Consider the following 12,915-nt stretch of genomic DNA (forward strand, 5'->3'; position numbering starts at 1 on the left):
CACCATTTGTCATTTGTATATTCAGTCCAAGACGAAATACTCCAAGAAATCCAAAAGAATTTCCGACAGACAGTCAAAAGCATGTAAATAAACATCACATTAACACATGCCTACACTAGTGTGAAGCAGCAAGTTGGATGTTGAATAAATATAATACAGGTTAACGAGGGATTGCATGCCAATCCCAACTGAAGGCAAATGTGACTGATGTAAAAAAAATAAAGTGGTTTTAATATATAAAATCATAAAAAATGATTTCATATATGAAAGCATCAGGAGTGAGTGGGGAATTTAGCTATTCCCATTCCATAATTGAGATCACTTATCAATCCCTTATCAACAAACAGCATATCAAAGACATTTGATTCATGTAAATTATACATTTTATGGATAGATAAGAGCATCTATCTATCAGCATTTAGGTATGAACACTAAGCCAACAGCACAAAGCAAAGCTGAAAACTAACAGACTTTAAAGTGAGCATGCCATTGCGTGTTTTTCTGTATGCATAATTTCAAAATGAAAATATATGCTAAAACTATGGACACCAACATCATTCATTCTGTTTTTGAAAGTCAAATTAGTGTTTCATAAGTCTTTTTAATTTGCATGTGTATCTGCAGTAACTTCTGCCAGTAACTCCTCATATACTCCTATTACTAGAAACCAGGTTTTAGTCTTCTGCCGACCTTGTAAGTTGCTGTAGGGAGAGCTCCATCAGTTGATAGTTCATCATTTCTGAGCACCGATGGGTCCGTCTACCATCTTGTACAGCAGGTTAGTGACGCTTTCACAAAAATGTTTGGATATGTGTGTAAAGTATCATTTAAAATGAATTGAAAATAGTGTTTTGAAACTTGGGATTGTTTTTAAATGTATTTGAAGTTTGACGCTGATTTGTGGGTATGTTGGTAGTATGATTTCTGGCTGTCGGTCTGATAAGCACCTCAATGTCAGCTTTATATGTAATATTTTTTTGTGTAATATATCAGGATATTTATATTAGAGCATTTTTACACTATTAATATTGGCAGTTTTCGATCATGCCCTTACTATCTTGGAGAAAGTGAGACTGCAAAACCTCCTCTGGGATTAATAAAGTTTTCAGATTCTGAATCGCTTTGTTTGCTTGAGTATAAATGATATAACCTAAAACCTAAAAAATCTAAAACCTTTTTAAAAAATATGTTAAAGAAGGCTGTGCCGCATCACCTTTTTTGCTTTTGTGGTCCACATGTTTGCAGTGTGTGAAAGATTTGGACATTGGACAGGCCAGTTTAGGAGCCATACTGTACACGACCACATAAAATATGGTCTGACATGGTCTTGCTGTAATGATTCAGATATTCCTTGGAAAAGACGCACCACTCCGAAACCTGACATCACAGATGTGCCAGTCGTCCGTGCCATGTGCATGAGTCTTTCAGAAGTGTTCTTGAGCCCAAGCAGTGATTTCCATACATAGTATTATATCACATCTCTTTTTAAATTGGATTGCACAGTGGTGGAGTGGTTAACTCTGTCAATTCAAAGCATGAAGGTCCTGGGTTTTAAGTCACCAGCCTGTTGGAGCTTTCTGCCTGGAGTTTGCGTGAGTTCCCTGTGATGCCGTGAGTTGCCAGAGGGTACGCCACACCCTACATTCAAAAGACAGCCAAGTTTGGTTAACATACTCTAAACTGGAGGGAGGTGTGAATGTGGGCATGAATAGCTCCTCTGTGTGATAGCCTGACAAGATGGATGGAACGGTTTGTAATTCCAGGCTCAACAGTAATGGCCGTTCTATATTAGATTTCAGCTTTGTCTCTTGTGTGCGGATTTGTTTTTACTATTTATTTCTATCATACAACATAAAATCTACATTTCTTTTTCATTCTTAGAGTATTTTGTAGCCTGCTGCAGGGATATTTTTCTCAAAAAAAGAGAGAAGTTTATGTTGTACTTGAACTATATTTAGTCAAATGATTACCAATCATTGCATCGCCTTTTTACACATCATCCAATTTTTGGGGAACTTACTTGTTTACAGAGCTAGTGCTGTGATACAAGCTACACACACACTTTATCAGATACACCTGCACAGTTTGAAACAACTGTTCTTTCGAGATAAGTGGATTTCTTTGTACTGCATCATATTCAAATATTTTTTTTCCTCTCTCCTGTGTGCAAAACAGGAAAGGTAAAGCGACAGAAAATCTTTTTCATACATCACCTTCATTTGTTTCGAAGCGGAAGATTTTAATTATAGTATGGTGTGTACTCCAAATGCTTTTTAAAAGTATCATTTATGTTTCCCAAAACAGGATGTGGACCTTTTTATTTCTTTACATCTTGGGCATAAACTTCTGTCAGGTTTGTTGATTACACACAATTACACATTTTGATCTTAAAATTAAACCTTATCATGACATTAAAAAAGAAAAAAATGGAATCACTTTTCTTTCACAGGCTGATAACTCAACACAAATGCTTTATGCCAAACTGATAATAGACAAAAGTGCAACTGAAAATATCACAAGCATGCTGAAGAGTTTTACATATAACAATACAGTTGTTGAAGCACCTGTAATGACAACAGGTAAACTAATTTCCAGTCTTCCACATAATCATGCTGTGATTTCTGAAGAAAATACTTATATAACCTCTAACTCTAACCCTGAATAACTCTTGTCCTTATAAGTGTGCACAAATGGTACAGGCAGCAAAGAATGTGGATGCAAACCGGGCTACAGATGGAACGACACTTTCTGTCAGTCTAATCTAAAATGTTGCGGCAATGCAAACTGCACTTTGGATAAAAGTGCAGATGCAAAGTGTGTCTCAAACACCGCAGGTATTAAGTCAATTTAACTGTTTTTGCACATTTTGTTATTTATGTGCCTCAAGGTTAAAAGCATCCCCCAAAATGACATTTTCTTGCTCACAGTTACCATCACAGGGTCTCTTACACTGCAGGGGTCTAAATATGTAGATTGTTTGAAAGATATAACAGACCCTACATATGCAGAATGCAGTGATGGGTTGTTGACACGGGTAATAATTTTTTTCTCAAAATGTATTTAAAAGTATACAGCATCATTTTTAACCTTGAAAATAGAAATTACTGTTATTTACTCTATTTCCATCCTTTGTTACCTCTTAGATGAAAAAAGTGTACAGCACTCTGAGGGGATTTGACTTTTTAGACATTACAAGATTCAGGTATATTCGTGCAATTACAAATAAAATATTATGTTTTTGCATTTATTTAATAAAAATGTAAAATCCTTCTTTTTTTTGTTTGTTTGAAGGATTGGTAGCGTCATTGCAGACTTTAAAATAATCATTGCCTCCAGCATCGATTCACAAGCTCTGATAAATAATTCAATAAAGATTGGCCAAATTCTGTCCGCCTCACTTAATATGGAGACTTCAGGTAATGTAATCTTACTGCAGAGGGGTGCATTGTATACTGTATGCAAGAAATTCTTTCCAACATGTGAGTTTTAAAAATAAATGTAAATTCTGTTACGTTTTCTTTTAGATCTCATTTTAGTTCTACATGTTCATCATTTTCTGTCCACCAAAAAAACCAAAGTAAAATCAGCTTTGTTATGGATGCAATCGTTACTCTGATGAAGATTAAGATAAAATGAAAGTCAAAGATCCCCAAACTTTATTCATCTAGTTTTAGTTTATAATAATTTTAAGATTTATTCTGTTGTTCAAAAACCTTCAATCTGTCGTGTTCACAGCACTGGATAGGTTTTTTAGTTTCAGGGATTGAAATTTCATCATTATTTTTTTTCCTCCACAGGTCTTGTCAACTTAGAGATGCCACTAATGCCTGTGCCTTATGGTGCCACCAACCAAGTGATCAGATGCACAACCAAAGAGGACCTGAAAACTGACCCACAATGGAGAATAATAAACAGCAAAGGGCAATATGACATAACTACTGGAACAGTTTCAACAGTTGATATGTCATCACGAACTAACAGTACAGTCAACCTCAGAAACGTCACAGAACTCTGGAATGGTATATATGCTTGTTCCGTTATATTATTATTGGTACTGTTAATAATTAACCGGAGATACAATGATGGCAAAAGAGAAGAAATTCACTTTTAACACATATGTGAAAGCCCCCCCCCCCCTCCTCAAAACCACCCCTCTATGGACCAGAAACAAACAGAATGAAAAGAATCCAGAATTGAACATTAACCTAAATCACAAAATCTGCTGGCTTTAAGCCCACTTGTGTTTGTTTCTTAGGAGAGTACTCATGTATCTACCACCAAACGGGTAATTGCACCACATCAGGCTGTGCAGTCAACATATTCAACAAAGCCAGTGCTCAACTGGATGTAGCACTATTACCAAACATTGACGTCTTCACGGAGCCATCATTTCCACACTGTAAAACCGAAAATGATATTCTCCAAGCAAAAGCCAAATGTGAGATAAACAATAGTACTGAACCTTATAATGTCACATGCGATGGCAAACGCCAATTAGCAACTCAGAGTAAGTAATTTTTTTGGTCTTATTTGACAAATAATTTTAATTAAAATATTTATTGTGCAAAATTGTTCTGAAAATACATGACATGAATATTCAATTCTTGCAGGCGGCAACATACTAGTTTATACAACTAGTAAAATAATCCGCTGTGATGATAAGACAAGTGAATATACAACAGTGTGTACATTTACCAACAGACTTGGGAATGTAAGCAATGCTAAGGTGCTCTTCAATATCATTTTCGGTATGTCTTTGTATTTTGTAATGGGAATTATTGAATGCATAATTACCCACAAATGATCCCACAATGAAGTAAAAAAAGAACTAAGTAGCTATAAAACTTTCAACAAACAAATTAATCTGATTTCATTTATTTGTGCCAGTTCACAACAACAGTTTCTGATATTTTAACATAAACTGCCTAAAACATTTATAAATGATTACTTACCTTAAAGACAACAGTCAAATGAATCATTTTAAATATCCCAAAACTATTCCTAATTCATTTCATGAAAAATAAAAGATATACAAGTTTAAAAAGAAGTCACATATGTATCTGTAAGACACACATGTGTTATTATGTTTTGTTTTGTTTATATTTGTATTTTTTATTTTTTATTTTTTTAAATCCTGCTTTAATACTTTGCAGCTCTAAAAGTTTGGTAAATAGAACCTCAGATAAACTACAACATATGGAATATTACACTGTGTCATTATTTATTTTTAAAAAACTGCAAAAGCAGTGTGTGAAAAGCTAAGTACACCCTTCCTGCTAATCAAATACACTTGATTAACAGGCTGTGAGTAAGTGTGAGTGCCTCAGTAAAAGCAGATGTTTTGTCAGTTTGCTGGTCTGGAGAATTCAGTAATGTGTTAATGCAAAAAAACAAAACAAAACAAAACAAAAAAAAGACATCAACAACTGTTACTCCCCATCTTGGGCTGGGTTATAAGGCCATTTCCAAACTATTTGAAGTCCATCATTGCAAAATATTTGAAGTCGAAAATATTAAAAACAGCTGTCAATCTTCCCAGGAGGGCACATTCTTGCAAAGTCGATCTTAGACTCTATAAGCCTCAGTTAGCATGTTAAATGTTGAAGTTAATCAGAATACAACTGGAAAAAGAAGAATAAGTATGGCTTGTTTTGTAAAGGCTGTCAGGAGTGGTCTTCGTCTCTAAAAAATGAACATGGCAGCACAGCTTAGGTTTGAAAAACTGCAACTGAACAAACTACAAGACTTCAGGAACAATGTCCTTTGAAAAGTGAAGACCAGAGGGGAGAAGTTCTGGCAAAAAAACAAACACAGCATATCATCACAAACAGCTCATGCCAACTGTCAGCACAATGAAGGGGTGATGTCCAGGTCCTGTGATGGGACAGGACCCGGGCACCTTTCAGTCACTGAGTCAACCATCAACTAATCTGTGTACTGTATAAGTTTCTAGAGTTGCGTGTGAGGCCATTTGTTTATCTGAGGTTGTAATGATATAATTTCAGAACTTGCTATAGTCCAGACAAGTTTTTTTTAATTACATCCTGATATATAAAACCTTGCAATTGAAAGAGGGTGCACGATATTAGTATATAATAATATAGTAAGTGTGACATACTGAATTATACTACAATGTAAAATACATTTGGGTAAAACTGGGCATGGATTGTGCAGTCATGACTAAATTCTGGAAATACTTACTTCATTGAAGGATCAAATATTTATATATTATGCTTAACAGGAAATATTAACAGGAAATATTTTTTGTGACACAAATTCAGTTTTAACATATTTTTCTCTAAGTTATATTTTGATATTGTCTGTGTAACTATATGAAATTTTCTTCCCTAAAACAGCAAAGGATGACTACTGTGCAGCTGAAGGTGACTGGGAAGACACAAAAGCTAATTTTACTGCAGTTTTAAAATGCACAAACTCTGCTGGGCAAAGAACAAGGCAATGCAAGTAAGAATATATCCAATCATGTGTAGTATGTAATAATGTATCAGCTCTTTTTAAAATTATTTTTATGTATTTAGATTAAAACTTCTGTTTCTTTTACTGTCCAAAAACTATAATTGTTTGCATTTTGATTAGGAAAATTATTTAAGCAGTATATATATTAGAATTTATGTTTGACATTCAATATTTTTAATTAATATTTTCAGCTTAAAGGGGATTTGGGGAAAGGAAGAATCAAGATGTGTGAACTTCAACCTCTATGATATACTGCAAAATGCAAAAGTAAGCCTAAATCTCATAACTGAGGTTATCATCTTATCATTTTTTAGTTTTTTATTTTGTTTTTTTACATATGAAAGGAAAGTAATCGTATTAATATAAAGCAACAAATTATCCAACCGTTTTGATATTTTTACAGGACAGGAAAATGGAAAGTACTGTAGTGTTTTTGTTAAAGTTGTTATCTGACACAGTTAAGCTTGCCTAATACATATGTGCTCTTGTTATAGATTTCTGGCACTGGACTTGGGGCATTAGATAAAAACGCAGAGTCAATATTTTCTGACCTTACCAATGCCACTCAAAATCCATTAACTATTAACACGTTTCCTAATTTGAAAGCATCAGTTGAAGTGATCAGCACCATGTCTACCATTCTGGCAAACCATAGTGTAAATGATACAACCACAAGTAACGTAAGTACCAAAGAATATCTTTTTGATTACTATTTAAAAACCTTTAAAACTTTAAGATCAATAAGTATAAATACTTGTATTTAAAGTTACAATCCTTAAGAGTTACAATGAAACAAATCTCCAGTATTGGTCAATGTATTTATTCACTCGAGTACTGCTTACATACATTAGTAGTACAGTCTCACTATTTAACTTTTACATCATCAAAGTCATTGATAATTTAAACCATATACCATAAAACAGCTGCAGAAGACTAACTCGTTTTTTATGATTAATTTTTAATGGGAACATCACAGCTATATGAGCTGCAAACCTTTGTCTTTCTTTTTAGCATTTCCTGGCCTCATCTAGTAATCTGCTGGATAAGTCTCTTGAAAACTCGTGGAATCCACAGAATACTGAAAGCAACCAAAACCTGGCTGAGAAATATCTGAAGTCAGTTGAGAAGTTAATTGAGATATCAAACATAAGTAATGGTTCTGATCAAACTAACTTACATGTACAGACATGCAGCGAAGATGAATGCACCAATACGGTGTTCAATGCCTCAGTCACTGTTCAAAGCTCAGGAAATGGCATCGTAAAAACAGCTGGATTCAAATACCTGCAGGACTATTTGCCCAATACAACAAACACATCCAACATCAACAGCATTGTTGTGTCAACAACCACTACTGAAAGGGGAAAAGAAAACCTTCAGATTACAATAAAGTTCCCATTGCTCACACCAAGGCCTCGCGATGTTGGTCTGCAATGTGTCTCATGGAACTACAACCAGAGCAACTGGACAGCTGAAGGATGTTCCTGGGGGGGTGCTTCTAAACCCGACGAGTGCACTTGCAATCATCTGACTTCATTTGCCATTCTGATGTCCAGGTATCCCATTGAAATCCCTTACATGACCGAGATAACGTACGCTGGACTTTCTGCGTCAGTGGTGTCACTCGTTATCAGCCTCCTGATAGAACTGATCGTCTGGAGCAAAGTAGTCAAGACAAATACTCTACATTTGCGCCACACCGCCCACGTGAACATTTCTCTTTGTTTGCTGGTGGCAGATTGCTGTTTTCTGGCATCTTCTAAACCAGAGAGCATTTCAGAAATCTGGTGTAGAATCTCAGCTCTTCTGAAGCATTTCTGCTACCTGGCCATGTTCTTTTGGATGTTGAGCCTGAGCACCACGCTCCTTCATCAGGCAGTTTTCCTGTTTCACAAAGTGGGCAAGAAAACCTATCTGAGGTTCTCGTTGATCCTGGGCTACGTTTGTCCTTTTCTCATCGTTTTCATCACATTTCTCACCAACAACGGCGGCGCTCAAGACGCATATTTCAGTATGAAAACATGTTGGCTGGTTTATTCTGGAATTCTGAAAGGAACCATCTATACATTCATTCTTCCAGTTGGTATAATTGTTTTCATCAATTTGTTTGCCATGCTGGTGGTAATCATGAAGCTTCTGGACCATAGGAGCAGAGAAAAATCTCATGAGAAAGAAATACAGGCCGCCAAAACTGTCCTGAGATCAGTTATTCTTCTGACTCCAATCTTTGGTTTGCCATGGATTTTTGGATTTGCAACATTTATTCTGGACCTCACAGCTGGAGCTGTGACTTTTGCTGTGAACTACGCTTTTGTTCTGCTCAACGCATTCCAGGTATGGTCACAATTATTAAACTGATCAGACTCAATATCTGTTCTGCTAAAAGTATCGCTTGTTTTCTTTTTAAATGCTTGTTTTTCATTTCTAGGGTTTGTTGATTTTGTTGACCACGTGCCTGGGGGACAGAATGGTAAAGTCATTTACTTCTAGAGATAAGAGGCCTACCTAGTTTAGTTACATGCTGCTGTATCACTGTGATAACATTTGAATATATTTAAAGTTTGAAGCCCTCTGCGTGTCTCACCATGGCAGGAGTGCATGATCTAAAATCCACAGCTGAATCAATGTCATTATTGTTGTAGTTGTTCTCAGGTTAATTCTGTGTTATTTCAGTTATTTTAATAAAATTATTATCAACAGTTATCAAAAGTATCCTTGGAAATGTTTTCATCAAACTTTGTTTTTCTTCTGATTTTGACAGACCCGTGAAGCACTGCTGGACTCTTTCAGGAAAAACGTAAGTGAACCACAGCTTGTTTGTAAATGACCGTGGTAACTCACAATGAATGATGCACATTTGTTTCCTCTGTTCTGCAGGCTCCACCAACCATCAGCGAAAGCTCCACAAAGTTGGAATCAACAACTAAAAAGTCCTAAACAACACCTGTACACATGTATACTCACAAAACACTACATTTAAATCAAATATATTAGATTCATGAGCTACATTTACTCTTTGATGTGACTGTTTCTTTGTTGTTTATTTTGGTTTACTTTCAGTAATACAAGTCAGAAGTTTTAATAATTATTGCGTACATAACTGTCTTTGTTCAATATACATATTAATATGAAATGTGATTTAATAATGCTGTACATTCCATGTTTTAAATAGCACTTAGCAGTAAAAAGCTGAAGGGAAACTCAGCTGAAAGGATAGAAGAAAACCTGCGTGAGGATTTTATTTCTGTAAATGGGATTTGGGCTCACATCTTGCTTCAGTTTTTAAGTTTTCTTTGTCCCGTTCTGCCCACTCCTCATCTGTGTCATCCACTGAAACCCCTTCTCGGGCTGCTAGCTTGCGATAAACCTCGCACTCTATCTCTGCTCTGTAATACACAAAACAAGACCATATATTAATCATGTACAAGCATTATATTATATATAGTTTATTGTTATTAAAAGTACAAGAATTTGAGAACCGGGCTTCATGTCATACTTTTTAAGGAATCTAACACAGTCTTGGTGTCCGTATATCTCGGCTATACGCGCTGGCTTGTCTCCACAGCAGTCCTCCTTATCAATAGGTGCATGGAGTGAATGCAGCAACCGCAGCACTGCCAGCCGACCAGACTCTGCAGCAAAATGGGCAGGGGTCCACCCATACTCTGTCCTCAGGCACGGTCTGGCTCCATGCTTTATAAGTATCCTCACCATTTCTGTGTGTCCTATGGAAAAATATAATTAGTTTGTGAGCAAGTTAAGAATATTTATTTTGATGAATTAGGGCTATTGGGAAAATTAAACAATATTGTGCAGAGTGTTTTATAAACGTTTTCAGGGACCCTCCTTAAGGTTTTGGTGTCCTCTTACTGGGGAATATAGATACCTTACTGTTATAGACCGATCGTCTGCTGGAAATCTCAGCATCATTTGAACTGATGTTCAGGATGTATAGTGTATAAAATAGGGAGAAAAAGTAAAAAGGTAGTCATAAATACTCAAGTAAAGTACAGAGAACGGAAAATTCTATTTAAGTACAGTAACAAAGTATATTTACTCCAGCAGTGTGGAGAGTCTCACAATGGCTTCACCCAAAACCTTTGCTAATAATGGCCCACACCCTTTTTCAAGGTATGAAAAGTGGTATGGGCCATTATTAGCAGAGGTTTTGGGTGAAGTCATTGTGAGACCTTGCCTCGCCCTAAATAGCCAGAAAATCTGAAAATTGACCTCTCGATGTTTGAAATCTCTGGAGATGTCGTCTTTGTCTATTGTGTGTGTGTGAAAAAGCCACCTTTCATGTAATGAAACACATGATCAATAGTGGGTCAATGACCCTCTTAAGGGACAACTTGCACTTGGGACTCTCCACCATTTGGTCTTAGAACTGAACAAGCTTCTCGGATGAGAGGCGAAACATCTTCAAGAAAAGTCCAGTCACATTTTTTCCTTGATTCCTCTAAAAATGTTTAGGTACAAGGACCGGACTGAAAATGAGTAAAAAAAGCAGGCCAAGCATGTCCAGTTAATGTTGAAAGGCTGGAAAACTATTGCTGAGGTCAATGTCACTGTAAAAATTTACGAACAAGTGTGGCACCTTTGAAGCAAAATATAAAGAAATGAGGTGTAGTGCAAGGCTTTTGTACAGTGCTGCACATGCCTAAAAGTACTGCGTTTCTGCAATCTGACTGGCTCATTAGAAATTACAATAACCGAGATGTTGAAAAGGTGTATCTAAAATATTGGCTATAGTGTGTAATCACAGTTTTAACATACAAGCACAAAAAAGACATTGTTGAATATTTAGAGACTGTACTGGACGCAGCAACTCAAAACTCTGATTCTTAGCAAACTACAAGGTTGGCCTGTAGCTCACATGTTGGCTCACTTTTTGTTTTTTGTCTCAGATGGCCTGACTCAGCAGGTGGGGGTAAATGCAGTTTCTGAATTTGCCTTTGCCCAACAAGTGCAGGAAAGGCTCCTATATGCTCCAGATCGGATTGGTGGTGCAGGACACCCAATATCCAGCCCCATTCCGGATCAAATTAGAATAAATGAATTCAAAATAATACACTGAACAAAAAAAATGTTTTTATATAATAAACTGTTATTAATTGATGCAAAGATAAAACCTAATGCTTAATAATATTGGGATATTATTATGGACATGTTAAATTGTAATTAATGTTTAACAGATAATGGTTATCCTGTTTTTAGATCATACACAACTGTCTTACGCACAGGTTTAAATACTGATGGTAATTTGCAGTGGTTTAGTATTAGTCCTGTTGATTTTTAAAGAATTATTTCATTGTTGCTTCAATATTAACGGAGGATGCAAAAGTGATGGAAAAAAATCATCAGAATTCAACACTGATTCACTTTTAACAGAGGGTGAAAAATTGATATAAAATAAATGTTCAACATCAATGTTGAACTTTAAAATATATTTTATCCGACTCTGATATTGTTTCAATATGAATGTAGTTTAAACATTTGATGTAATGTCAGATTTCAATGTTGAATCAATAGAATTGAGGAAAGGGCTTATTTTTGTCAAGCTTTTACAGAAAAATCGTCAACTTTATGGCTATTAAAGGAGAAACTGTTTCCAAAGTCTTTTTAATGAATGCTGTCTACTGTATTAAATATTTAGTGAAAAGGCAGCTCTAAAAAATATTCATGAATTCCGACTTTGTGCCTAAATCGTTTTTACGCACGGTATAAAGCGCAGTTTAGTGTACTGGCACTAACATTTATGCTGCATAAACAGCGTACACGTGGCCTAGTCACATTTTTCATTTTCATTTTACAGCGAATGCGAACAGGTAATTTGAGCCCAAGACTTGCGCAGTCACCAGGGGACAAGGATACGGCTCATTTTCACGTATTTAACAAACTACCTTTAGCCGCTGCCCAGTGGAGAGGTGTCTTGCTGTACCAGTCGATGTCTTTCTGGTTGGGATTGCACTTATTTTCCCTCAGAAGCTGCTCAACTTGATCATAGTTGCCTGCTGCTGCAGCTTGGTGCAACTCTGACATTTTAACCTAGCAACAGTGGATCCTAGCAACGGATCAACACTAGATGGCTCCTAACCTGAAGGTAAGAACACGGAAAGGAAACCAGGGCGTGTCTAGATCGTTATCAATAATATAATATATTAATAATAATATATTATTATTCAAAAACAGCAAAGACACGATTTAAGTAAGGCTAGCCTGTCTTAGGAAGTGAAAGGTGCTATAACAAGTAAATAAAGGTAACACAATCCACATTGTGTCTGTTTTTACTCGTGTGGAAATAAATCAGGCTAACATTTTAAGTGTCCTGTGCTTCACAGATATAGCCAGATTCTTAATTGCTTTATTAGTTACAACATTATTTTATTCATATTCGTGACTCTATACTGGTTTTCCACATCTGCTGACAAACAATTC

General features: G+C 36.0%; 2 protein-coding genes across 3 annotated transcripts; one reads left to right on the plus strand and one right to left on the minus strand.

Moving 5' to 3' along the window:
• Positions 1–683: 683 nt before the first annotated feature.
• Positions 684–9,545, plus strand: LOC116318163 (adhesion G protein-coupled receptor F5-like). Of its 2 annotated transcripts, XM_039602996.1 has the most exons (17): positions 684–778; positions 2,305–2,353; positions 2,450–2,579; positions 2,682–2,834; positions 2,928–3,034; positions 3,144–3,202; positions 3,292–3,416; positions 3,798–4,019; positions 4,256–4,507; positions 4,611–4,748; positions 6,357–6,465; positions 6,669–6,744; positions 6,972–7,157; positions 7,489–8,811; positions 8,906–8,947; positions 9,239–9,274; positions 9,355–9,545. In XM_039602996.1, exons 1-17 carry the CDS (start codon positions 750–752, stop codon positions 9,412–9,414), a joined length of 3,096 nt encoding a protein of 1,031 aa, XP_039458930.1. In that variant the 5' UTR covers positions 684–749; the 3' UTR covers positions 9,415–9,545. The 2 variants fall into 2 exon arrangements, with proteins under 2 accessions (XP_039458930.1, XP_031592969.2); XM_031737109.2 differs by lacking the exons at positions 2,928–3,034; positions 3,144–3,202; positions 3,292–3,416.
• A 152-nt stretch (positions 9,546–9,697) lies between these two features.
• On the minus strand, positions 9,698–12,543 carry LOC116318164 (ankyrin repeat domain-containing protein 66). The gene is made up of 3 exons (XM_031737110.2): positions 12,381–12,543; positions 9,974–10,202; positions 9,698–9,863 (listed from the first exon to the last, which is right to left on the minus strand). The coding sequence occupies exons 1-3, from the start codon at positions 12,517–12,519 to the stop codon at positions 9,716–9,718; spliced, it is 516 nt and encodes a 171-aa protein (XP_031592970.1). The 5' UTR covers positions 12,520–12,543; the 3' UTR covers positions 9,698–9,715.
• Positions 12,544–12,915: the final 372 nt, after the last annotated feature.

This window comes from Oreochromis aureus, linkage group 19 (genome assembly GCF_013358895.1).
Source record: "Oreochromis aureus strain Israel breed Guangdong linkage group 19, ZZ_aureus, whole genome shotgun sequence".
Classification (NCBI taxonomy): Eukaryota; Metazoa; Chordata; class Actinopteri; order Cichliformes; family Cichlidae; genus Oreochromis; species Oreochromis aureus.

Coding starts and splice junctions, on each gene's coding strand:
- LOC116318164 (XM_031737110.2), bottom strand. CDS start 12,519: ATGTCAGAGTTGCACCAAGCTGCAGCAGCAGGCAACTATGATCAAGTT. Junction 10,203..12,380: donor CCACTGGGCAGCGGCTAAAG/GTAGTTTGTTAA, acceptor ATTTTTCCATAG/GACACACAGAAATGGTGAGG. Junction 9,864..9,973: donor TGTGTTAGATTCCTTAAAAA/GTATGACATGAA, acceptor TGTGTATTACAG/AGCAGAGATAGAGTGCGAGG.
- LOC116318163 (XM_039602996.1), top strand. CDS start 750: ATGGGTCCGTCTACCATCTTGTACAGCAG. Junction 2,580..2,681: donor AGCACCTGTAATGACAACAG/GTAAACTAATTT, acceptor TGTCCTTATAAG/TGTGCACAAATGGTACAGGC. Junction 9,275..9,354: donor TGGACTCTTTCAGGAAAAAC/GTAAGTGAACCA, acceptor TCTGTTCTGCAG/GCTCCACCAACCATCAGCGA.